The following is a 24807-nucleotide window of genomic DNA, read 5'->3' on the forward strand; positions in this document are numbered from 1 at the left end:
AAAATTAGAGTCTACCCTCATACGCAAAAAGCCCCATTTCAAATAGTATTGGTTTCTTTAAACTCATATCATATTCGATGGCTGGTTTAAAGCTTTGCTCTGCCAAGATTTTAAAAACAGTATTTTGCTAAGCTGACTTTTGAAGTAACCGTCAAAATCAAAGCTGAAGTTAAGAGCTTAGAATTCTGCTCTTGACAATTCTGTTATTGATTTACAGGCAATGAAGTTTTCTTACAAAACTTTGATGTACCTCGCAGAGTTAGACAAGAATTTAACCGATAACTTCAACAACAAACTTAAGAAACTTGCTTACTTAAATAGTTGCCCAGTCTTTACCTGCAAAACTTTATATGCACACACAAATACACTAACACACACCCAGCGACACACACATGCATGTACATATATTGCCAATATTTGCACACTCATTAAACAGCGTTGGGGTCCCCGCAGAAGCCCGTTGAATTTATGGCAACCCCGAGTGCAAACTGCATGCATCCATAATTAACTTGTTGTACTCTTATACAGGTGCAGGTATTTAGCAGCAGGCGAGACATTTATTGGTAGCTGCATCCCGCGGACGATGATGGCCCAGAGCAGTTCACAAGCGTTGCACTTTAATTTATGGCAGGAACACGTGGAAGCTGGCAATGTTATGCAAATACTCGTATGGGCACTGAATCGCTGTCAGCACATAACGTAGGCCATTTTTAATTTGCACACATTTGGAATGAGGCACAGAGCCAGCTATTGGCAGAAATGTGAGAATTATGTGAATGCGAATGTGAATGAAATTTGTTAGCAGCCGTTTGACAAAGCGACGTTCTCAAAAGGCAACGTCTGGCGAGCTCTCTAACATCGTCTGACGAGCCCCAACTAACTTGTGAAATTGTGAAATGGGTGCAGTCGCATGCATGTAAAGAACAACAACAGCAACAACAACGTTGTTGAGAGCGAAATAAACAACAGCAAAAATTAAACGACAATGAAACGCTTGAAATGTCTGTGACCTTTGCCAGAACTGGAGAAAGGTTCTATGGACCCCTATTTGACTGGTACCAAAGACGCACGTTTTTTACCCTACTGTCACGCGGTAGACTCCCCTGAGAATTTCCACAGCAATTGTTATTAACCAGACGCATTAAACAAATGAACAAAGTGAATAAAATGAGTGCAATAAAAGTACTTCGTATGTGACTCAGGTTCATGTGTCATTCGTGAATTTGTACGTAAACTGATTAATGTAAATAAAGGAATAAATTAACAGCATGTAGACATTGATGATGTTGAAGTAGGTACAATAATTTGCCTGATTGTTAAAATTCAGCTTAGCTCATATGAGTTCAACCATTTCGACACTTTTGTGAGTTATTTAGAGATTGCTCGCCCACAACTAATAAATATGCTTATGAGTCCTGCCAATGGCAATGACCCACAATGGATACTGCGTTTTTTTATTAACTAGGCTTAAATGAAATATTGAACATTCTCACACATGCCAGCCCCATGTAAAGTTCAACTAATACTGATTTATTAATACTTTATTTATGTAATAGCATAAATGCTATCGCTGGCAGACAATGGCCAAAAGCTGACAAGGACAACGGAAAAGGGCAGGAAAATGTAAAGGGAAAGCGACATTCGCGCAAAATGGTCATTTATAAAGATTGTCCGTAGTCGGGGCGTTACATAATAATAAAATAGACAAAGCTTGAGGCGGGTTGAAGATGGCGACGACATCCTTTTCACTTTTCATGTTGCATCATTTAATATGCGGCACATTTAAACGCTTTATCTCAAGCGGCCATTGTAAGGGCATCGAGTATTTATCATCAATCAAAGTACGGCCTGCTACACACTCACACACACTCACACACACTCACACACACGCACACACTCAGTCGGAGATGGAATTACTTATATTGATACTGACACAGGCACATACACATACACGTATACATGTGCACACGACCATTTATGACTTTTGCGCTGACGTTCAACGGCTGTTCATCTTCAGATTCAAATGTACTCAACTCCAAACTGGACCATCTCTTTCTCTCACTCTCACTCTATCTCTCTCTCTGTCTCTTTCAGTTTATTTCTCTTGTCTTTGTTTTATCCCTGCCTCTGTTGATTGATGAATCGCACATGTAAATTAATTTGCTGCCGTTTTCTTAATTTCTTTTTGCTTGTCAGGCTTATTTGGTAGCCGATTCTGTAACGTTCTCGTCTCATTGTCAGTTGCCGACATTTGTAAGCCGCTTAATTGCTTTATTTCTTTGCCTTTGACTGCTCGCTCTATAGATCTGCCTTTGCTCTTAACGTCCTCACTGCTGCTGCTATTACTCCTTACAAATTCATCTCAATTGCCATTTTCCAGGAAGTTCACTTCTAATTCTATTTGGCAAGAGAATCGCAAAATAATTGTAAGAACTTTTGGTCAATACGATTGGGTATGATGTTAGCAAAATCTTCGATTGGGCTTATTCACTATTCAAATATGCTGTGCAGTAAGTAGTTCAGTGATCCACTTACATTGGTGCTTTCTTACTGCAATCCCGAAATTTGTAAAGACTAAATAAATAGCTTGTAAAAATTAAATTTAAAACTTATTAAATATAAATCAGTGTTATTTGTATTTAACGAAGAACAGTTTACAAAAATTAAAATAAAATTATGTAAAAAAACTTAAAATAAATAAAAATTATATATATCTATAAATGTAAATCCATTATTCTCAATGCATTGTCCGATTGCTTAAACAATATGTTTTAATTCATCTATTGATATCATTGATATTGTAAATCATAGAGCAACTTCTGGTCGAATCAATTCTATTCTACTACACTTCTCTTGTTATTTATATGCTTGAAGTCTTTGATATATTTAAAAGCATTTGCCGCCACACAGCACAATTCTAAAAGAATGTGGCAACAAACATATCAGATGGGCTTGTGTGGGCTTAACTATAAGTATCCTTATACGGCTAAGTGTACATATTTTTATGCCTAACCAACCTAATGCATTTCCGTCAAGGGAAAGGAGCATTTTTGCATGCTACATTGAAGTTAATATGATTTACATTTACAATTGGTTGTGCTGTCAAACAGGCTCAAGTAACAACTGCCATTAAAGATCAATCAAAAGCGTTTATCCTTGATTATTTGTCATTATCCTTTTCGTACAAGCCGCATCAACAACTGCCTCCTTAATCTCCGCATTAAAGCCGAGCCATTGCCATTGTTACTGCCAACTGGATGTGGGGTACCGTCCAGTTCCTTATTTATTCTGCACATTTCAAATACGCCAGCCACACGCGCGTGATAAATGACATTAATCCGCCATGTTCAGCGATTCCAAGTGGCAGAACGTACATACACACACACAGACAGAAGGAAAAACACAACACAATCAGACCAAATATATTCTGCCCACCGGACTGGGCCTATTTTCCCCATCCATTGCAGCCTTTCGTGCACAAACTGTTTTTGTTTTGTTAATAGTCGATTTCAAAAGTCTGCACAACTGATAAGACAAGTGGCTTTGATGCTTTAATATATAGACACAGGTATGCCGAGCAGTCTGTCTCTCAGCCAGTTGGCTATTAATATTCATTAGGGGCTGGACAGCATTTCATATGCGTCTACAAGCAGACAACAACAGAAACACAAGCTGAAAGTGTTCTGCAAAATGATATCGTCCTTATTTATGTTCATATTTATATATTTTTATTTATATATTTATATATTTATATATTTATATATTTATATATTTATATATTTATATATTTATATATTTATATATTTATATATTTATATATTTATATATTTATATATTTATATATTTATATATTTATATATTTATATATTTATATGTTTATATATTTATATATTTTTATATTTATATATTTTTATATTTATATTTTTATATATTTATGTATTTATATTTATTTAATACTTTTTGTCTGGTATTTTTTTTACAAACTTGGCGAAATTGTTAAGAAATTGTTTTATGCAACATATCATATAAAGTGATTTATCATAAACCGGTTCAGTTGGTAGCCAAGCCCACCCCACCTGCAACTTTGAAGCTTTACACGCTTTACCGTTTTGCCTTTTGATGACTTTGTCCATGACTTGGCAATCATTAATTTATCAATCTGCTGGCGCCTTGGGAGCACATGAAAACTTCAGCTGTCAAGCTCACAGCTTTTTTATGTGCTTTTTTATTATGATTATTTCTTTCTTTCGTTCGATTTGCTCGGCCAAAACAAAAATCACATACGACCGTGGTTATAATGTGCGTAGATCGTGCGCTTTCAAGCTCTTAACTCTGGAACTAGGTGGGTATTTTCCTTTTGGTATGTTTTGATATTGGGTTGGGTCCTTTGGGGGCTTGTTGCTGACAAAATAAAGTCAAAAATCAAATGTTTTTGATATCGACTTTGACAGCTTCATGACAGCGCTCAATAAATTTTGATAAGGCGGCTAAAAAAGTCGGCGGCATCAAGAAATTGAAAAGGTTTGGAAGAAATTTGAAATCACAGTTGCCAGCTCATACTATAAAGCCGCTATTCATCTCCCCTCACCCAACACATACACAGACACAGATGAGAGACCCGAGGCCCATAAAAAAATAAAACAAACTTCAACACCACTGAAAAAAGTTGCTGTCAGCTCATCTCAGTACGGTTTAAAATTGTTGAGTCTGCTTTCTGTGTGTTTAAGGTTGTGTGTGAAATTTGGTTTAGTAGTGTGTATAACCCTTTAAGTGTTTATGGCGTAATTGCTCAGCGGCAAATGCCACTGAATAATAAACAAACAAGCTAAAACATACTGACAGCCAGTTGGGAGCCCACTATGAAGTGTTTGGTGTTTATAAGCAATTAATATGCCTGCTTTGCAACTCAAAACCAAACAAGGCCAAACATAATGAATGTCCGTTGTGCAACCAGTGTGCGACAACGCGCGGTTTACCAGCGATAAGCTCTCTGTGATCAATTATTGTCTAACGCTGGTACATCGTGGCCAAATGCAATTTCCTCAACACAATTATGGACAGAAGTGCTACATAATAGAGCAGAGGATTATAAGCTTAAGCTAAATTGTTAACAAAGCATTTGTTGTACTTTAAACATATAGCAATAGTTAATTGTTTCTATTTATTTAATTTTTACCAAATTTAAATAGATATTTAAACTATTTCAGTTGCCAATTAAGAACCTCATAAAATGTTTTGTGCATTAATGCAAAAAGTTTCAATTTAAAATATCCAGAATCATTTCTGCCAAATTCATTTATTGACTATACCAATCCCTAAACTCCCAGTTAATCGAAAGGATCCCCTACCACACAAAATATTAAAACCGAAAAGCAATCATATGCCAGACATCAAAATGAAATCCAAACATTAAGCCAAAGTGCGCGTAATTTTATTTATTTATTGATAATTTGCAGCTCTGTCATACACACTGACACACATACAAGCCCAGAAACACATATTTTATGTCTACCAATACAACCACAAACAATTTTTACGCTTATTTAGGCGCTTTGGGACTTCAGCTGCGGATTTGCTGTTGGTCGATTGGCAAATTTAATGCCATCGAGTGGCACAAATAATAAAAAGTGTGATTTAACTTTGATGGATGACAAATGCTAGTCTGCCTTTTGATCAGGCTTATAATGCTGACACAGGCAGATGCTCAGTGCCACATCTTTACCACACCCACCACACCCACACACACCCACACCCACACACACCCAAACACAACCAAAAATTTCAAAGAAGAAAATTGCGTTGGAGAAGAGGCGAAAAAATTTATTCATTGCATTTAATGAAATTTTTGTTTGATTGAGTTCTGGCGTTGTTGGAACCCTCACCACTCTTTCTTTTCCCCTTGCAGATCCCTATATCTCTATCGTTATCTCTGCAGCGAACGTGCTGCGCTCGGCACGGCGTATACGTAATATGTGCAAATTTAATTTAATAGCTGTTAAAAACATATTTATGCATAAATGACTGCACGTACATAGATTGCGTTAGTACTACGGATGCCAATTTGTTTATAAGTGCACGTCGAATTTGATCGCATATAAATACCGAATAGGTTACTCCACAAGCTCCATTCGATTTCAGTACATACACACTAACATACACCTCTAAATACACATACTATTTATGAATAATGTGCCAGAAGTGTATATGCATTTGTATGTCTTAGTATATTTATTTCTATTTATTTAAGTCGAAAATGGCAGCACGTCTTGTGAATATTATTCACTTTGGACGCAGCTTTTAACACACTTCAGAATGCGCTACACTCGAGAGGTATTTGCATCACATACTATAATAAGAGCTAATATTAAATAATTTTAAACATTAAAATAGTTTCGCATATTTATTTTTCAATTTCTTATTTTTCTCAATTGTCTTGTTTATTATTATATGATATTATATTAAAATTATCTAACCTGTACCTTTAATTCAAGTGTAGCGAAATGAAGCTTCCTTTTAGCCGTAACGCTACCCAAACTGCACCACAGTTGCTCTGTTGCTCCGCTCTGTGCCCTTCTTGGAGCATTTCATGACATAGGGTAATACTAACAACAACAACAACAACATCATACACACGCACACACACACATTACGCAAAGGAAATTATTTTTTACCTTTACTTTTGGCGATACTTTCGCATTTCTCATCATGCCGCTTAAAATGTAAAACACGTTGAAAGAGTTGACAACTCGAATGTTGGCAAGCTCCCAGGCTTCATCAGCTCTCCAAAAAGCCGCACCCAAATACGGCCAAGTCATTCGTATGCAAGCCAAGCGTTTGCCAAACTTTATGTGAAAAATTGATGCCAGCTACAAAGCATTAGAAGGCAGCAGATGATGATGATGGTGAGAAGGAAATGCTCAGCTGTAAGGCACACTGAGAAAGTAAGAATAGAAGGCAAAAGAGAGGAAGGCAGAAAAGTGACGACAAAATGCACGTGCGTGCATTTAAAAAAAATACCATGTGCTGTGTGCGTTTTAATTTTCCCCAAATAGCTAAACATAATTTATAAAACATACTTCTAACAGCCCCAAAGTGCGAAAAAAAAAAATGAATAATATGTAGATAGAGTTACAATGGCCCACTTTTCACCTACATACATACTTTCATTCCCGTGTGTAAGAGAGTGAGACAATTACACGTGCTGAAAGGAAAAGCCAGTTAAAAAACTGACGCCCCATTAAGATTGCCGAAACATTTATGACCTCGAGGGTGTCATGATGACCCGAGACACAATTTGATACATTTAGTTTCCGTAAGCTGCTTGTGCTGAACTCGTAATTCCTCTGCAATTTTTGTAAGTGCTGCATATGTCAACAGAAAGTTGACACTTAGTTATCATATCATTGTGTTGTAACTACCCTCAAACAGATTGGTTCCACAATCACTTTTTGTATCAGATTGGGAAATAGAAGCAGTCACCATTGAGTATTTTTGTTAAATACTAGTTCACTCATAAGGCAATTGTATTGTTCAAATTGTCTTAAATTTCTTAAAAAGTCAAGAGAGCTTTCAGTGATGAGTCATATAAAGTGGAAGCTATTAATCCTGCACAAATTGAAGCCCGAGCACAGGAGAGCTACCCAGCATACGTTATATCTTGACACATCATTTGACACCGAGTGTCAGGCACTACGCCCAAGACAAAAATGAAAAGTTATTCATTCCATCAGGCGGCAAAGGCACATATTTGCACAGTGAACTCTGTAAAGGTGTAAAAGGCGTAATTTAAAATAAACATGGCAGCAGGAAGAGACACCCGTAGCTGAAGCTGCTAACCATCAACGGGCCAACGAGCCTTAATAGATATTGTAGTATTCTGGCCAGCAGCAGCATTTTGGGTCAGCGTCAAGTTTTCTCCCGGTTTGTACTCACAGAAAATTACATTTTATAAATAACTGCAGTTACTGGGCGCTCTGGGTTTATTTTTGAACTGAAATTTTATAAGCTGTAAATTTCTGATGAGCATCAGCAGGAGAAGCAGTAGCGACACCTAATGAATATTCTTGTCGGCCTTTTAGAATTTTCTATGCATTAACTAAAATATAATTAAGTTGTTCTGTCGCCAGATCATTTGAAAGTTCCTTTCACTGTAAAGAGTTTTAAGTAAAACAATTTAATTTGAATCTTGTAAAATCATTTAATTGGATTCAATCATAATATATTTTACTATATGACGATTGCGGTTGCATTCTATATTCCTTTTTATGCTAAGAACTATTAAGAAATTGGGTTAAGTTGAGGATAAGATTATTAAGGGTTTTTGTGTTCTTTTTTTGCATCTAACGGGTTGTGTGAGAGTATCTCTAAATCAAGCATGTCTATAACAATAAAAATCTTTATGTTGAGTTTTGACTCCAGTGAAGCCCATCATCCTCTACTTATCATTCAAACTATCGAGTATTTTCATTTGCTTAACAAATGTTACTACCGAAAAGGCCATTTTAGCTAACTAGAAGATAAATAATAAATATGTATATTAAATATTGCGAGCAATTAAATTATTTTTAAATTATTCTTACACTTATATTCGTGTTCAAGGAGATAGGAAAAATACCGCCGGCCGTGAAGGTAATATTCTGTTGAGCATGGTGTAGAAAGTGTCGCAGCGTTGACTTATAACGAGGGCTCGCATCTTGCCAATTTGAGCTAAAAATAGAGAGGGCCAAATCATCGCAGTCGGAGTCGATTAGTGTGCAAATATAGCAGAAGGGAAATGTCTGACAGATGATTCCAAAAAAGTATATCATGCAGGATATGCCAGTCCAAAAATTCACAAAGAACATTAGATTCATCATAGTAATGCCATACAATACGCCAACAAATAAGAATTGCATACAAATAATTTGCGATAGGCAGGGTCTTATGAGGTTGCAGGCACTAGAGAATAAGAGAAAATAAATATATATTATTTTATACAATGTATAGAATTATTGGATTTGGTAATTACTCCAGTATTTGCTTGTGATCATCAATACAGTTTTTTAGATCCTCATAGTTCTGCTCCTCACATTTGCACGGATCAGTGCGTAAATTTTGAATGCGCTTCTTGAGCAAATCAATGTTCAAGCGAATGACCAAGCCAAACACTAGAGGATAAGCGTCATTTAAGTGATTTAGTGAGAGCGCTGATCCCATACAAAGAAATTCAAATGAAGAAGCGATCATTAAATTGGAAGTGCTAACTCTCCAGTCAAAATACGGAATATATATACGCCAAGGTGTTCGTCCTTTTAAGACCGCCGGGAATACGCTCAAAATTCCAAACGATGCATAGGTGACCAAAAAGAAAAGATAAACTAGGTTGCATAATCTCGCAGAGCGATGTACTGCAAGCTGCTCCTCTTCCTTTACACAACGTTTGTTCATCCGGTCCAGCTTATCCTTGAGCATTGTTAAACGCCAGGCGTTAAGCATGGTCAAAACGCTTTTCAAAAAGGCGCCAGGAGCATTCAAAGCGGCCTGCAAAGAAGTCAAAAGCTCGCCAGGTGTAAAAGTGTTGAACTCCTTCACATAGGTAATGAGCAATCCGACGTTTAAGTACAAGCAAAACGCAAACAAGAATATTTTGCAGAATTTGTTTATTCCGCAATACGAATATCTGCTGTTCTCTGACGGAGGCACCCAACCCACCACAATCATGCCACAGATCAAGTATCTTAATGAATCCCCCATTGACATACGATCGGTCGGAGTGGGCTTCCTCAAGTATTTTAGAATTACTTTCTCACTTTTCATAATTCAATTATTTTCTGCATTAACTACTTGACTCAACTGAAAATTAGACTTAACTGTTGATGTTGATGCGCTGGAGTGGTATTTATATGCACTCGTTGCCAGCTGCGACTGTTTTCATGGCTGTATAAAGCCCTATACCCTTTATGCTATACAATAACGGGCATCAACGACTTTTACAAAAGGGATAGGCAAATCGTACCCTTGCTAAAGTATTTATCTCAGTGACCAAGTATAACATATATGTATTCATCTTGCACTTTAAATTAAGCAGACATTTTAATGAGATATTAGTCAATCAACCCCAACAAAATCATGCCAATTGTTAGGTTTATATAATTATAGATTACATCTATGGCTATTATAACTAGTTTCTTGTGAAGAAAAAAAAATGCAGTATTGGGAAAATTGTCACCAGTTTGCATATTAAAGTAAAACCTCAGTGCAAAATTAACCAATTAAATTATATAACATATATTTATCTGCTTGTTGCTAATAAAACTCGGATTGTTCAAGTAAATGGCAGCATATTTTATAGATATACTGAGTTGCAAAAAAAAAAAAAAACATTTTAAATAATCAATTTTGAAGAGCAATTCAGCTTGGGAGCAACTTGTACGAGAACACAATTTTTTATTAACTGTTGCATACTTTACGAGACTGCCTCCTGCTTCTTCAGTTCCTGTTGCCAGGTGTAACTCTCTGTTGCCCCAAACTCAGTCCAGTCCAGAATGCTGTTCATATATCAAAAAAGAAAAGTTATTCAAAGCCGCGCAGCGCAGTGGCGTTTACATGGCCAACGTTTTGATTTATTTAAAGTAAGCAAAAGTTATGCCAAAAACGCCATAAGAATGGTAAATTATGCATATGCGAGTCCAGCATGAGTCCATAAGAGTATGTTGTGGTGGCATGAATGTGGGTGTGGCATACACCTGGGAAATAAGCAAAGTTTATGTGTGTTGAACACAGACAAAGTATTTCTCAAAAAATTGATTAATGCACTGGCCATATCATTTAATTAAGACTCAACGGCAGCCGCACACAGTGTCGTACTCCAGATGGTCAGAGTTCTGGGACAGCATCATCATTAATGCGCTGACCCACTTGGCTCATTCAACAATGCGACGCCTCAAGGTATGCAGTGCAAACATTTTAACGGCTACTGCAGTAGCCAGTATACTGGCTAAACAAGCGACACATCGCTCCGTTGTTATTGGCGCTAAGTTGCCATCAATTTAAGCAAACTAATCTGCTGACGAGGCTTCCAGCAACCAGCTGTTTTAGCCGAAGTTAGCTATTGATGTTGCTGTTGCTGTTGCTGTTGCTATTGCTGTTTCTGCTGATGATGTGTTGCTGCTGCTGTGCCAAGCATAACATAAACATGTATTTGCACAGGTAGCCAACAGGCCAACAAGCCAATAGGCCAAGTGAGGCCAAGCCCATCGTATGACACAGCACAACGACAACATGAATGTCAACAGCGAACAGCTTTCAAAATGAAGCTGCCACATCAGAGAGAGAGAGAGAGAGAGAGAGAGAGAGAGAGACATCGACACACGGGCGGACAGATGGATAGACTGGCAGACTGACAGACTGGCCGCCAAAACAGCGAGCGTGCGAGTTGTGGGCGTTGGTTTCATATGGAAAAGTGGCGAGGTCAGCGCGTAACGGGATGCAGAAACTAAGCCGCAAGTGCAGTAGCCGCAACAGCAGCCGGGAAATCATTTCTGGGCAATGTAAATTGCCAGGCTGAACATCATGGCTCCGAGCAACACAGCAACACAGCAACACGGCAGCAATAGCAAGCTAACAACAACCAATGACCAACAACAACCAGGAACAAGCATCGTCATTTTGGGCAGCGCATTTAAGTTGATCCAATGACATCAAATTGACATTTTATGCGCCAATTTTAAAACGGCGCCACGGCAACAGCAAAACTGTAATTATGTGGCCAAGGACGCGCAAACAGTTTATCCAGGCAACAGCAACACCACATTGTGAACCACCAACCAGAACTGTTCATTTGCTTTGGTCTGAAAACAGCACAAATTGAATGGCATTTGGTTTGACTTCAATTCCCGTTTAATGTTACCTGACCAACTTGATACATTTTAATACCTGAAGTCAATCAAATGCACTCCCTGCAATACAAACGCTTCCCTCTTCTGCAGTCATTATACACACAATATGCTTGGGAATACTTTATGAACTGGCGAATGTCCTGTTTTATTTCATTTCATTTAATTGCTAGTTACACTTACGGCTTACAGCCTATTAAACAGTTATCGATTGTCTCTTGTTGTGCTTTTATAAGTATTTAATACACCCTGCAACATCTTATTAAATAGTTGTCGATTGTTTCTGATTTTATAACACTTTTATACTCCCTGTATAATTTACAAATTTATAGAAGCAATTCATGAAGTTGTGGGAATGTTTGCTTACAAATATATTATTAATTAACAAATGTCGACAACAAAATTCGATCTTGTCAGGCAGTTATCGTATAAAATCTTGAATAACCACACATAAATCTCTATGAGTAGTGTATATTTTTATTGAGCACAGGGTATTTTCTGTGCCAGCTTTCCTCGCTCCTTTTTTGTACAGAGATTTTGCATTGGGAATATAACCACTTGCATTTAAATTAATCAAAATGCCAGCCGCACTGTAGCCTGTAATTTCATTTCAAACAGCACATATTGAGTTCTGGAATGTTGAAGAGGGAAAAGCAGATGATAAATCAATTATGGTTCAACTAAGTTATGAATTTCATGTAAACTATAGCAAATTGAATAAAAAGAATGCAGACGAAGTCTAATGTTGAGAAATAGTGATAAATATTCGATACAACCATTTCAAATTGTAGAGTTCTTAGCTCAACAATTAAAAAGGGTTTAAATGATATTCGAGAAATCCAAAAGAAATTACAAATGTTCAGGTTAAATATTTGGCAACTACATAGTATTTACTATATTTCTATATTTTTACTAAGAGTTTGTTTAGTAAGTGTGATTATTGGGGTTATTTATCATTAGGCAATCCCAGTGGTGGTTAAAGCACAAATCTACGCATAATTAGAGCAGCTGGCAATGGGGCACAGCTGGATTGAAGTTCAGCATCATTAGCCAACAGTAAAAAGGGCAAACTATTATTATGGCATTAATTTGTGGGCCACAAACGAAACAAACAGGAACAGTAAGAACAGTAAGAACAGCGCCAACATGACAAGTAACAATTGCAAAAGCAAAAGAAAATTAAAAGCAACTTTCCCAAGCGACTTGCTGGCAGCAATCTAATAACAACATGTTGCCCCCTTATGTGTGCACATGTGTGCGTATGTGCGTGTGTGTGTGTGTGTATGTGCGTAATTACATGACACTTGACGCTAAGCAATTTGTTAGCAAAAACTGTCGCAACAATAAAACAAAAAAAAAAAACTAGCAGGGCAGCGAGAAAAACAGTCAAACAAAAGTCAGAATTAAATAAAACTTAATGACAGCGCGCAAGCAAAGACAACGATGACGATGAGGAGCAAGAATTGAGACAACTGTCGGGTAACTCCCAGTAGATGTCAAAAGGCACAGCTCAAATTGCAGGACAAGCGACCCCGACAACCTCTCTGGCACCACCACCCTGCCCACACTTTGCCACCATCACCCTTGGCATGCAGTGACTTAGCTATGCGTGCTTTATGAACGACTGGCCTACCCCAAGACAAACTTAAATAAGCTGACAACAGAGACACAACTGTCAACTGTCGCGAGCCCCTGACAAGACCCCAGAGATAAATACTTATTTAAGGGTGTTCCCAAAAACCTAAGGCATTTTTGTAGCCAGCTACAGTACATATTTTATAAATTAAAAAAGCAACTGAAGATAATTGACAGTTACATTAGATTATTCCAAATATTTAGTTTTACACACTGAGCCCTTAAATAGTGCGCAAAGAATATTATAATCGTTTAGTGAAACTGTAAGTAAACAAAATCTATTAAAAATATATATTCTTAATCAGTGTCAGAAGCTGATTTAACTCCGTCTGTGCATGCATCCGTCTGTGTGAAATATATGGCTTTAAATTATTTTCAATATGTCTACCAACATCAATTTTTGATTAGTCAGTGTTTATACAAATTATTGAACAATATTAAAAAAACATTTACACTACAACACATTATTAATTGTTCATTGAACCTTTAATCAGACAGCATAACATAAAATTATTATATGAGCTATTAACTCGATTTATTTATTAAAAATCGTATTTCTTTTATTTTGTCGTGACTTTTTAAAAAACTTATTCGTTGAGCTTTTAGATAATCGAAAATTAAAGTGGCAACAACTATAGCGACGTATTTCTTGTGTGTTTGCCATTAAAATTTGCTTAAATATGTAATTACATGAGTTCAAAAATATATCACTTTACTTTTCTTGTTTTTGCTTAATAACATAAGCCGTATAAATAAGCCAAATTGTAAAATTGTTAAGTACTTTGGCGGCCAAAGTCGACAACAGTTTCTATATATTTTTTTCATTATATTCTATAATGCTTTCATGCCACGCACAAGCAATGTTTGGCTTTGTAACTGACAGCAACTTTACTCACACACACTCACACACACTCACACACGCTCACACACACTCAGCGATACACAGATATACATGGATGCAGGATTAACCCATAAGAGAACCCATCTACCAGCTATACACGGACTAATATTGTTTCACAGTTTTCACTTCAGTTCAGTTTTCGCAACGTTTTTTTTCCTGCTCATGACGTTGATGAGTTGTTGCTGTCTAAGTGTCAAGCGACGCGTCAAACTTTAAACTACACGCCAACACCCCAAATGAATTGTAGTTTGGTAATACGTGTAGTTTGAGAGTATTTTGTGTTTGTGTGTGTTTGTATGTGTATGTGTGTGTTTTGGTGTGTGCATCTGGTCGTGCTGTCGACACATTAATTTTTCGTCCTACACTCTTGGCACTCAACTAATCTGGGATCTGCGCTTGCTTTGACAGCATTTCCGTCGAGGCAAAACCACTTGACTGATACAAAGGTGTCTGGCTTTGTCTAACAGCTAACAACCAACAACCAACAACCAAGAGGAATCACAAGCAACAGTAGGGTATGTCTAGACTTTGGCAGCAACTCCCGAGCCGTCAGTGACAATTCGTATAAAAAAAAAATACCCAGGCAAAACACATTTCTATCCAGCTCAATCTCCCCCAAAAGTGCCAGACTACACGACACTAGATCTTGACGCTGGTGACTTGTCAACGCCCATGTGATAGTTAAATGAAGTAGTTCTCCCATACCTCAGTGGGATGAGCAAAAAGCACAATAAAGTTGAAAAACCCAACAAACAGTCAATCCCAGAATTTATCATACGCCTCTAGTCAGTGTTAGGCAATGCAATGAAATCCTTTTCTGTTTTTATTCCCATTTTTTTTTTTTTTTTGAGTTGAAAGTGCATTTTCCAAATTGCAAAGTGATTGACAACAACACTAGGAACACCCCAACGCCTACACTAACAGACCAGGCATCAACAACGACACCCACCACACTGCAGTAGCCTAAAAGGCTGCTACACTTAAACTCAACTCAACTCAAGTGGCCACTTTGTTGTATTCCCCCTTCCCAGCCCTGCCCCTACACATTGTGTTAAGCTCGGACCGAGCCGATGTTAAAACCTTTTGGCTTGCCGCTTGTTGCTGTGAGTGATTGCATTGAGATTAGGCGCGAGCTTCGGGTGAGCCAAGTGCATGCAACAAAGTCCAAATATGTGATGCAGATAACGTTGCACTTTTGCAAATTTGTGCAGCTGGAGAAGTTGCTGCCTCTTGTCAGACGCAGGACCGAGTGTCTGTCTCTAGCACCGACAACTGGCACAGGCAGCAATGGCAAAAACTGCATTCGAGCCAGGCAGGATGCCTTCTATTCTGTTGTTGTCTTAATAATGCATTGACAAGAGGCGCAGCAATATGTATGCGTTACAAGAAACACACCACCTGCGAGGGGTGATCCATCTAAAAGGTTTATCAAAAACTTTGGAAAATAACTCAAGCTAAGGGCTTTTTTTACCTCTTCCGTCAATACAAATTTGTAGGCGTTACCAGAACTTTTAAGAGCATATGGAACACGTTTCAAGGATTACAAAGCTCACTGAACTATAATAAACAAGGCTGCACAGCGGCTTAGAAATGATAAATTCCGCATTCCGCATGGAAATCGGATAAGATATGACCAAGTTAAGCCAATTTAAAGGTTTCGAAAGTATGAAAAAAATGCACATTGACGGAAAAAAATTTAATTTTCCAATTTTCATGCAGTATCAAATTAGAGGCCAAATTATGTTAAAATTGACATTCCGCAAATAAATTGATAAAAAAATAGAAGTTTTAAATTTTAATGCTTCTTATAATTAGAGTTAAGCTTTAAATTTTTGATAAAATCAATTTAAGCAACTCGATTGATTGTCTAGAAAATAATGGAGTTGAAAATCGCTTCCACGAAAATCGAGTTGTCAATTTTTTGTTGTACTTTTACATCAATAATTTAAAGTAATAACCAAAACAGATCTCATCTATCTTCAATTTATATATACTCTAATGACAACCCTCTGGTGTCCCTTCAATAGGCCACAAAGGTGCATTGAACTGCAACTGCTCAGCTGAAGTTGAGAGCAGAGGCATTCAATTTGCTTTCCTGTATTTTAGTTCAGTTGAGTTGAGCCGAGCTGAGCTCAGCTCCAGTTACGGGGCCAACTGGGTCAACTGTAACTGCAGCTGTACCAATTTTACCGAAGCTTTCAACTTAAAGTCTCGCAAAATATACTATGATCAAATATTTATTATATGGCAGAGAAACGCTGTTTGGCAGCCTGTTAAGTAAGTTGGGTAATGTTTGGGTAATGAGTATTTTCACTTGGTCGCCGTTGTTTCCGTTTCCGTTGCACATGGCGTATGAGCAATATGACAAATGAACCAGCTCTTATTGAATTATTACATATATTACAGTCGCCAGACTGTTTCTTTCTCTGCAAGTTGAAGTAACATAAGTATACTTTGTATACTTGTTTTTTTTTTTTGGCAACTGTCATAACGCGCCAGTTGTCAAGGCTGTAACTGTAAGTGCTGCTTCTGTCGCACGTTGTCAAATGAAAAATGAACGCGACAATTATCGTAATTGAACCAACCGGATCGGCCTCAAGGTTGAAATCAGTATACCGTCAAAATACGAAACGCGGGTGTGAGATAATGGTAAGATGCGATGAATGAATGGAAGTTAGCTCTGTACTTTGGTATAAGCTTCAAAAATAAAAGCTTTAAATTCCTTGAAAACTAATTAACTAAATGCAAAGCAGACAAGCATGAAAACTTTCAACGATTTATAACTTTGATATGATAATAGTAGACACATATCAGTCGTCTGTCATCTATCCAGAAACACAACAGTGGCAACAAAGCTGGACAAAACTTTTTCAACTGTATCAACAACAAAAACAAAAAAAAAAAAAACAACAACCCAAATGCCACAAAATAACAACATTTTTGACATCAGCTAATGCAATATAAGTCGCAATCTAGTCGCTATTTTTTCGTGGCTCTACCAGAGAAATGGAAGAACTCTCTGGCACTGTGGCCATAGCATTATATTGTTATTTTATGCAGAGGGAAGCTGAGGACGTTTTTTTTGTTGGGGTTTATGGAGTACAGAGAGAAACCTAAGCGACTAAGGCCATTTGCCAACTACAGATACGTTGCAAAATGCATTTTGTGCTGCCATTAGATAGACCAAATTATTGGACAAAAGCAAACGACAGAAACAAAAGCCCCCAAAATGCAGCTACCAAGTTATTATGGGTTTTATACGAATATTAAACGCTCTTCATATTTGTGAGGGCTCATATCATTAAAAAGATTTGCAGTCGTAACATAATTTAGGGTCGCTTCCACTACAATTTTACAATCTAATTAATTTTTTAATTCAACAATAAATATTTTAAATAATTTAATAATAAGATAAGCATTAACAGAAGTATACAGAAGAAAATGCTCAAGTTTGTCACTACTGAGATGAAATGTAATAGTTACAAGTAGCGCTGGAAATTGACTAATAAATTATTATAATACTTATTTTAAAAAAAATTATAGCCAGGTATTGAGTAAAAATGTAAGATACTCCAGTGGAACATTTTTTATAATTCCTAAAAGCTTCAACATTTTTAAATTATGGTAAGCTATTAAGTAGTTAATGCATATCTTATACTGTTTTGGCTTTTATTATTTGTCAAATAAATTTTATTGTATAAATAACTGATTCTAACGTTTTCTTTCTCATTTGAATCTCATTTGTATATCCTCAAACGCTTTGTCCATGTGTACTTGCTCAATCCAAACTAAACTATTTAGTAGAGTATTAAAAAAAAAAAAAAAAAAAATAGTAAAATCCTTTTGGTTGACTACTGTCAAGGTAGTTCTGACTTAGTCTCAGTTGCAGTCTCAGTCTAAAAGTCGGTTCTAGACCGAGTCTTAGTCTCTGGCTGTGCAGCTGTTGCAAATTTTTATGGCTCGCGGACACGTTGTGGGCGTTTTGGGGCGGGGACTGCTACTAAAAGTACGACAACTTTTGCCTTGGCACATAAAAGTAGCACAACACCAACAACAACAATTTTCAGTTTAAATCGCATATAACTTTAATGCTTTTACCTTTATGTCTAGCACTTTTACTACCCACCACAACTACAACTACGACTACAACAAAAAATCCTTTTTGTTGTTGCAAAGAAATTCCATTTTGAGTTGGAAAGTGGTCGTCAGACATGGCCACGCCCACAAAACTTAATTGAAAAATTCTAGAGTTCCTCACTGGCATCATAATTGAAAATATTTTTGTGCTAAATTCTGTGGCTACTGCAGGTTGAGGTGTATGCGAAGAACGAGTCGAAGCTGTCGCCAGGCAATTCTATTGTATAGCCACTAGACTTAAGAATCCTACTGGCCTGGGCAATGACAGTTACCTTCAAAAGCATGAGATTGCACATTGAATAGAGCTTCAAATGAAGCCCAAGTAAAATATTTGTGATTCCGAAAAGATTTACAATAGTTGGAAGTATTTGATTTTAATTTAATATTAAGTGAATTCGGCAAAATCTTATTATTCATTTTACATCGATCTAAACACAAATAGTTTAAAAGCAAATACAACAAAAAACTCTTCACTGTCAACTTTAACAGCATGCAATACAAAATTCTCTACAAAATTTGAAAACATTTTACAGCACAGCATTTTGTAATAAAAAACTATGCGAATGACTCTTGCCACCTGCACAAAATGTTCAGGTTGAGTTTAGTTCATAACTTTTTAATACCCTGTAAGCATTCAACATGGCAAAACAGCTCGTTTTGTATCTAATCTGGAAATTCTAAAGTTGGAGTGATAATGAAAAGACACGGAGTTTACGAGTGCTAGATACGGGATATCTTAATGTAAAGCACTCTTTGCTGCTTTGCAGAGAAATATTATAGTAAAACTTGTAGTACTTACAAATATTTAGGTATTGAGCTGGAGACACGTCCAAAAATCTCACATAATTGCTATCCATTTAAGCAACGCCTTCGCTTAGCTTTTGTTGCTTTTGATATTTATGACTGTCGCACGACGTCTAAAAAACCAACTCGAAGTCAGCACAAACCCAACCACAAACAAGTTTTAATGCACAACTTTTTAGATTTCCGTCATAATTTCTTTGCCAGCCTGATAAAGATTTGTGCATATGTGTGTGAGCGCGCGTATAGAAACGCCTCCATTACCACCATAAAGCATGAAGCATAAAGCATATACTTTAGCCAACAATAAACTCAACTTTATGCACTTTCAATCCCCCCAACTTGTATGCACAGATTTAACTGCCATGCCAACGTGTTCTCTCCATTTTCCCTCCAGCTTTCTCTCTCTTTTTCAAGCTCTGAGCCTTCGCTTGCCCGTTGTCTTAGCCAAGTTTGGCTGCCTAGACTGATGCGGAGTCCAACACTTTTAACGCCAAGTTTGTGATGTGTAAGCTGATTGCATTATTAAAAAAAACTGGTTTTTCGGAAAATAAAAAAATTTTAATTTATCAGAAATCCTATTAAATTTAAATAATAATAATTTACTTTAATTTAATTTGTTCATTGTCACAATATTCATTAGCCAATAGACCTTTTATATTTATTATTATATATATTATTATCCAAATAATTTATTAATATTTTACATACAAATATTTTTTTGTTTAAATCAAGTATTATCCTTCTTACCTATAGTGTAGATAATATTCAGTGCATATGGTTACAATGAGAGCTTCATGTCTTGTGTCTGCATCTAATGCATCTAATTCTCTCACGCTCCCGCCAACACGTACGTATACACATACGCTAATACACACATGCAAAGTTTTGGGTTTTTCATGACGATAAGAAGAAGAGAAGGAGACGGCGGTTTCCTGCCAACGAAAATTTATGCATGCTACATAATTTTGGGCTCTATTACTTTTCGGTTGGGCAGTGGAAGAAAATGAGGGAAAAAAGCAAAATATACCAATGAAATGGGAACTTAGTGGTAACTCGAATGCAATTCAATTTGATGTCAGCTTTAAAAAACGATGAAGCAAACAAATCACCCAAGAAAATCAAATAACTATAATTTACCTGGAGGGCTTTATCGCGATTGAGTTGCCAAGCTCGAGTCCTTCTACTGCTTCTCCTGACAATCCACAGGCGCGAAACTAAAGCACTTCGACTGATTAATTTATTGAAAACGACGTGCGACGCGCTCGGTCTTTTAGAGTAAAAAAAAAAACAAGACAACAAGAGTAAAAACAAAGAATGTAAGACAAAAATCATTCTAACGAAGAACGCAGGACAATAGCTGAAGCAGGATTCAAGGAAAATAGAGATGGAGCTGGTGCAGAAATCGAAGCAGCAGATGCTGCTGCTGCTGCTGCTGCTTCCGTTTGTCTCGCATCCGTTTCTGGCCAGCAGAATGGCCGAGATGCTTAAATTGTGATAAACTAATAAAGCGACAAACATTGCAAGGACGCACTGTCAGGATATTTACTTTTTACAAGCTACCTGGCACAGGCATAAAAATTCAAATTGAAAATGAAAATGAAATTGTTGGAATCGAAAGAAGTCGCACAGATCACGGTATCAGATAGCACCCGAAGCCCAAGCCCAAAATCAGGCAGACCCTCATCAGCGTCAGTTGCCTTAGAGGCAAGCACTGAATTCAACTTCCTCATCTACATTCACATTTACGTCCAGTTCATTTTCTGTTTCTGTTTCTGTTTCGGTTTCAGTTCCCAGTCCCAGTCAGGTGCTATAAATTTTGCTTGGAGTCTGGCTACGCAATTTAAATAGCTAGCAGGTAGTTTTTTGCCTGTATTCCTTGCCCTGCAGTTGGTAAATATTTAAGGAACTCTGCCGCAAAAAAAATAAGTTGAAAAAAAAAGGTGCAAAGTGTCGCCTTAAGCGACTGGCAATCTGTTTTGCATTAATTCATAAGCCGCTTGCGCCTGACAGGCCAAGGCGAGACTCTGGTGACGCCACTCGAACCACTACACACAGCTCTTGGGTCCTTTGGCCTTGTCAATATTTTTGTACACCACCCACGTCGTATTTTTATGCGTAACTCACTTGCAGTGGCATAACTTTAATACCCGGTTCCAGCCCAACTGTTTGTACTTCATTTGCCTTGCATTAAGCTCTCGTCCTTGCTGCTGGCTTGCCTGTGGTCTTGGCCCATCTTTAAGTGCAGTCGAGGTCGTCCTCTGGACAGACATTTGGCGTAAAAGTTTACTTAGGCTCAATGCTTTTTAAGTAAGTAGCTGCTTTCTGGACGACTTGCCAGTCGGTTGTTGTTGCTGTTGCTGTTGCTCTTGCGGCTGCTCTTGGCTGTTTAGCTTTCACTTTGGCCGCATTAGTTTTTTGTTGCCAAGTCGTATACTTAATATTGTGGCAGTCCTGTGCCCAGTTTGCCTAGCATCCCTCTGCTTGTCCTTTTGGCTAAGGATAAGCTTCAAGTGCATAAGCTATACCTTAAGGCGTCATTTTTAAAGGTTTCTTTATCCCTATTTAACACATTTTCGATTATATATAAGAATATACAAGGCGAACAAAGAATAAAGTCAATTGAAAGTTACTATTTCAATATCTCAATCAGTTTCAAACTCGACAAAAATATGTATTTTTTCCCATACAACTTAATCTTGCACATGTCTCTATTTCAAACATTTACCATACCCACATCTTATACATGCGCACTCATCGTTACAATTTATGCTTTCTTACGCTTTAAAGCAAAAAAATCACGCATACGCTAACCTAAAAGGAGTCTTAAACAAATAACAACAACAAAAAATTGCTTACATGACACATTTCTATTAAGGCTGTCTTTAACAGCAACTTATTTTCAATTTTGTTGATAACAGACTGTTAAATTCGAGCTCACAGACGCATGCACACATACAAACATAACATACCCAGTGAAGGCAACATCTTGCTCATCACTTGAGCGGAAGTGTTGGCAAATGCAGTGATTTTCAATCTCAATGCGACATTTTGATTATTTCCATGTTAGCGTGTGAGCATTCCAGCAAAAAGGAGAAAAAATGAATGTTATGCCACACACACACACGCACACACAGACACACACATAAACGCATACACCCATGACATCTGCAGCAAGTGTCTCGGCGCACGTTTGCCGCACCGGAAGCAACGCTTGTGCAAGACGGAAATTACTTTATGCTACACACAATGTCATCGATGCCGCATAAGCAGCACTGAGCGTAGAACATAGACCGACTTAACCAAGAGAAAAATATACAAAAAGAGAAGGAAATAGATAGAGAGAAAGAGAGAGAGAGAGAGAGAGAGAGAGTGCATGGAAGTAATACGATTTCTTTTAGATTATGATTGCATGCTCCACATTCAGCTGCAGCTTTCAGTGGCAACGTCATTCGGTCAACCCTTTAAGAAAAGGGCCGGAATTCGAATGCACAGCACGCAGCAGTCTTGAATGCGTGAGGATCTCAAATGAATTTAATTAGAAAATTTTGCGCTTCTTCGCGGCCACAACTTGAGCAACTTGCAACTTGCTGCTTGCAGCTTGTTGCCAAAAACTTTGCTTCGCTGCGAACCAACAAGCAAGAAATAATAAGACCCGCTTTCAAAGCAAGTATTTTTCTTAATTTTTGCCACAGTTTTCAAGCGCATAAGTTTTACAACAATGGTCAAAACTAATGCCGATGCTGCAATAAAAACTAAATATGCAGAGTAAAAGATTTTTAATTAAATTTGATTTTAATGAAAAAGAAAGAGATCAATAAACAACTTGATTGAAAACTACACTTTTTAAACTGTGAGTCTTGTCGTCTTACGCTTAGTATTCTTTATTCTACTTTGAAATACAACTAACTGAATTAATCAAATTTTAAATAAAATTAAATTTATCCAAAAGATAACAATATGATCTAAGTTAACATTCTTAAAACTTGTTTACACATTAAGTTCGATACATACAATATGTATCGAGGCTAACTGGCAGGAAGCAACGAACTCTTGTAATATCAAGTATACGCCCACGAATGCTACGGCTCATAAATGTTTCGCATTGTCTCGCACGTTTTGCCATGCCAAAAAGTTGGCTTTGAATTACAAAATAAATCAGCAGCAATGTGACTTTTTAATGTGTCATTGTTGTTCTAACACACACACACGTGCTTGCATGCATACTCAACCACAATCCAAAGTCACACACATATTTGCAAATGGGATGCTGGGCAAAAAAGAAATAAAAACAGTTTATAGAAAGCAAAGCAAGTGGCAACAAGAAAAACTTGTCGCTGCTTATTTTTTGTACAAATTGATGTTGTGTTTGACAGTTGAAACTTGCAACAAAAACGACGCCAAATAAATAAATAAAAACAGTTACGGCCAGAACGACAAGGACAACGGGCGGAGCGGAGCGGCGGTTTGGAGTGGGGGGACAGGCAGTGATGTAAAAAAGCGCTCCAAAAATGTTTTAAAATTTACACAGTTAAATGTAAAAGTTTTATTTTCGTTTGCAAATGAATTTCTGTAGTGTTGCGTTTTGCAAGTTGTTTGCCATTGTGCCAACGTTAGACAGTCAAGCCAACTTGCCAGTTTGCCAACTTGCAACTGCAGCAATTGAGCCAACGCCCAACTGTTACATTTATACCCAAAAACATAACAAAAAACAAACCTGTTGGAAGTCAATTTAGTTCAATTTTTTGTATATCCTTTATTTTTTGATTTTTTGCTTTGGTGTATTTTTGTTAGCCATTTGATAAAACACAAAAGTTGCTACAAGTGTTTTTTGCGTGTGAACTCTTTGTGCTATCATGAAATACACAGACAGCTGCTTAGTTTCAGCTACTTACTTATGACCAATAAACCAAGTATCGTGACGTGTGAGCAATTTCGTATGCATTGCTCATACGCAGCGTGTAACTGAGCTTCATCAAATTCTATTATATGATTATAAAAAAGATTGTTTTATAATGCTGCTGATTGAATTTAAAATTCAAGCAATTCGCACTCTTTTTTCAGATATTTTTCAGTCAAAATGTCAACAATAAATCAGAAAACCTTAACACTAATTAAATGCAGCCACGTAGTTTAAAAAACCAGCAGCAATTTACCAGCCTATTTGCGGCGCTCATCTGTTTCAAACGGCCAACAGCAGGGATCGACTTTTAGTTCTGCCATCAAAGTGCAACTAAATTAACTAATTTTTCAGCAAAAGCCACTGACCGAAGGACGGTCAGCTCAAGAGATTGCGAATCCACAGGAGTCAACAAAGTTGCCAAGCGTGAAATTGCAACATCAAAAAACCCTTCAAAAAACGGAACAAAACAAAAACCAGCTTACCCAAAGTTAAACTGAAGCACTAAAACTATAATACAATTTACTAAAAATAGTAGACTAACCCTGTGCACAAAGGAG

General features: G+C 37.2%; 1 protein-coding gene across 1 annotated transcript; it reads right to left on the bottom strand.

Annotated features, from left to right (window-relative positions):
- Nucleotides 1–8434: 8434 nt before the first annotated feature.
- On the bottom strand, nucleotides 8435–9474 carry LOC117792676 (odorant receptor 59b-like). The gene is made up of 3 exons (XM_034632894.1): nucleotides 9008–9474; nucleotides 8580–8937; nucleotides 8435–8509 (listed from the first exon to the last, which is right to left on the bottom strand). The coding sequence occupies exons 1-3, from the start codon at nucleotides 9472–9474 to the stop codon at nucleotides 8435–8437; spliced, it is 900 nt and encodes a 299-aa protein (XP_034488785.1).
- Between the last annotated feature and the right edge of the window lie 15333 nt (nucleotides 9475–24807).

Source organism: Drosophila innubila, assembly GCF_004354385.1.
Source record: "Drosophila innubila isolate TH190305 chromosome 3R unlocalized genomic scaffold, UK_Dinn_1.0 2_E_3R, whole genome shotgun sequence".
Classification (NCBI taxonomy): domain Eukaryota; kingdom Metazoa; phylum Arthropoda; class Insecta; order Diptera; family Drosophilidae; genus Drosophila; species Drosophila innubila.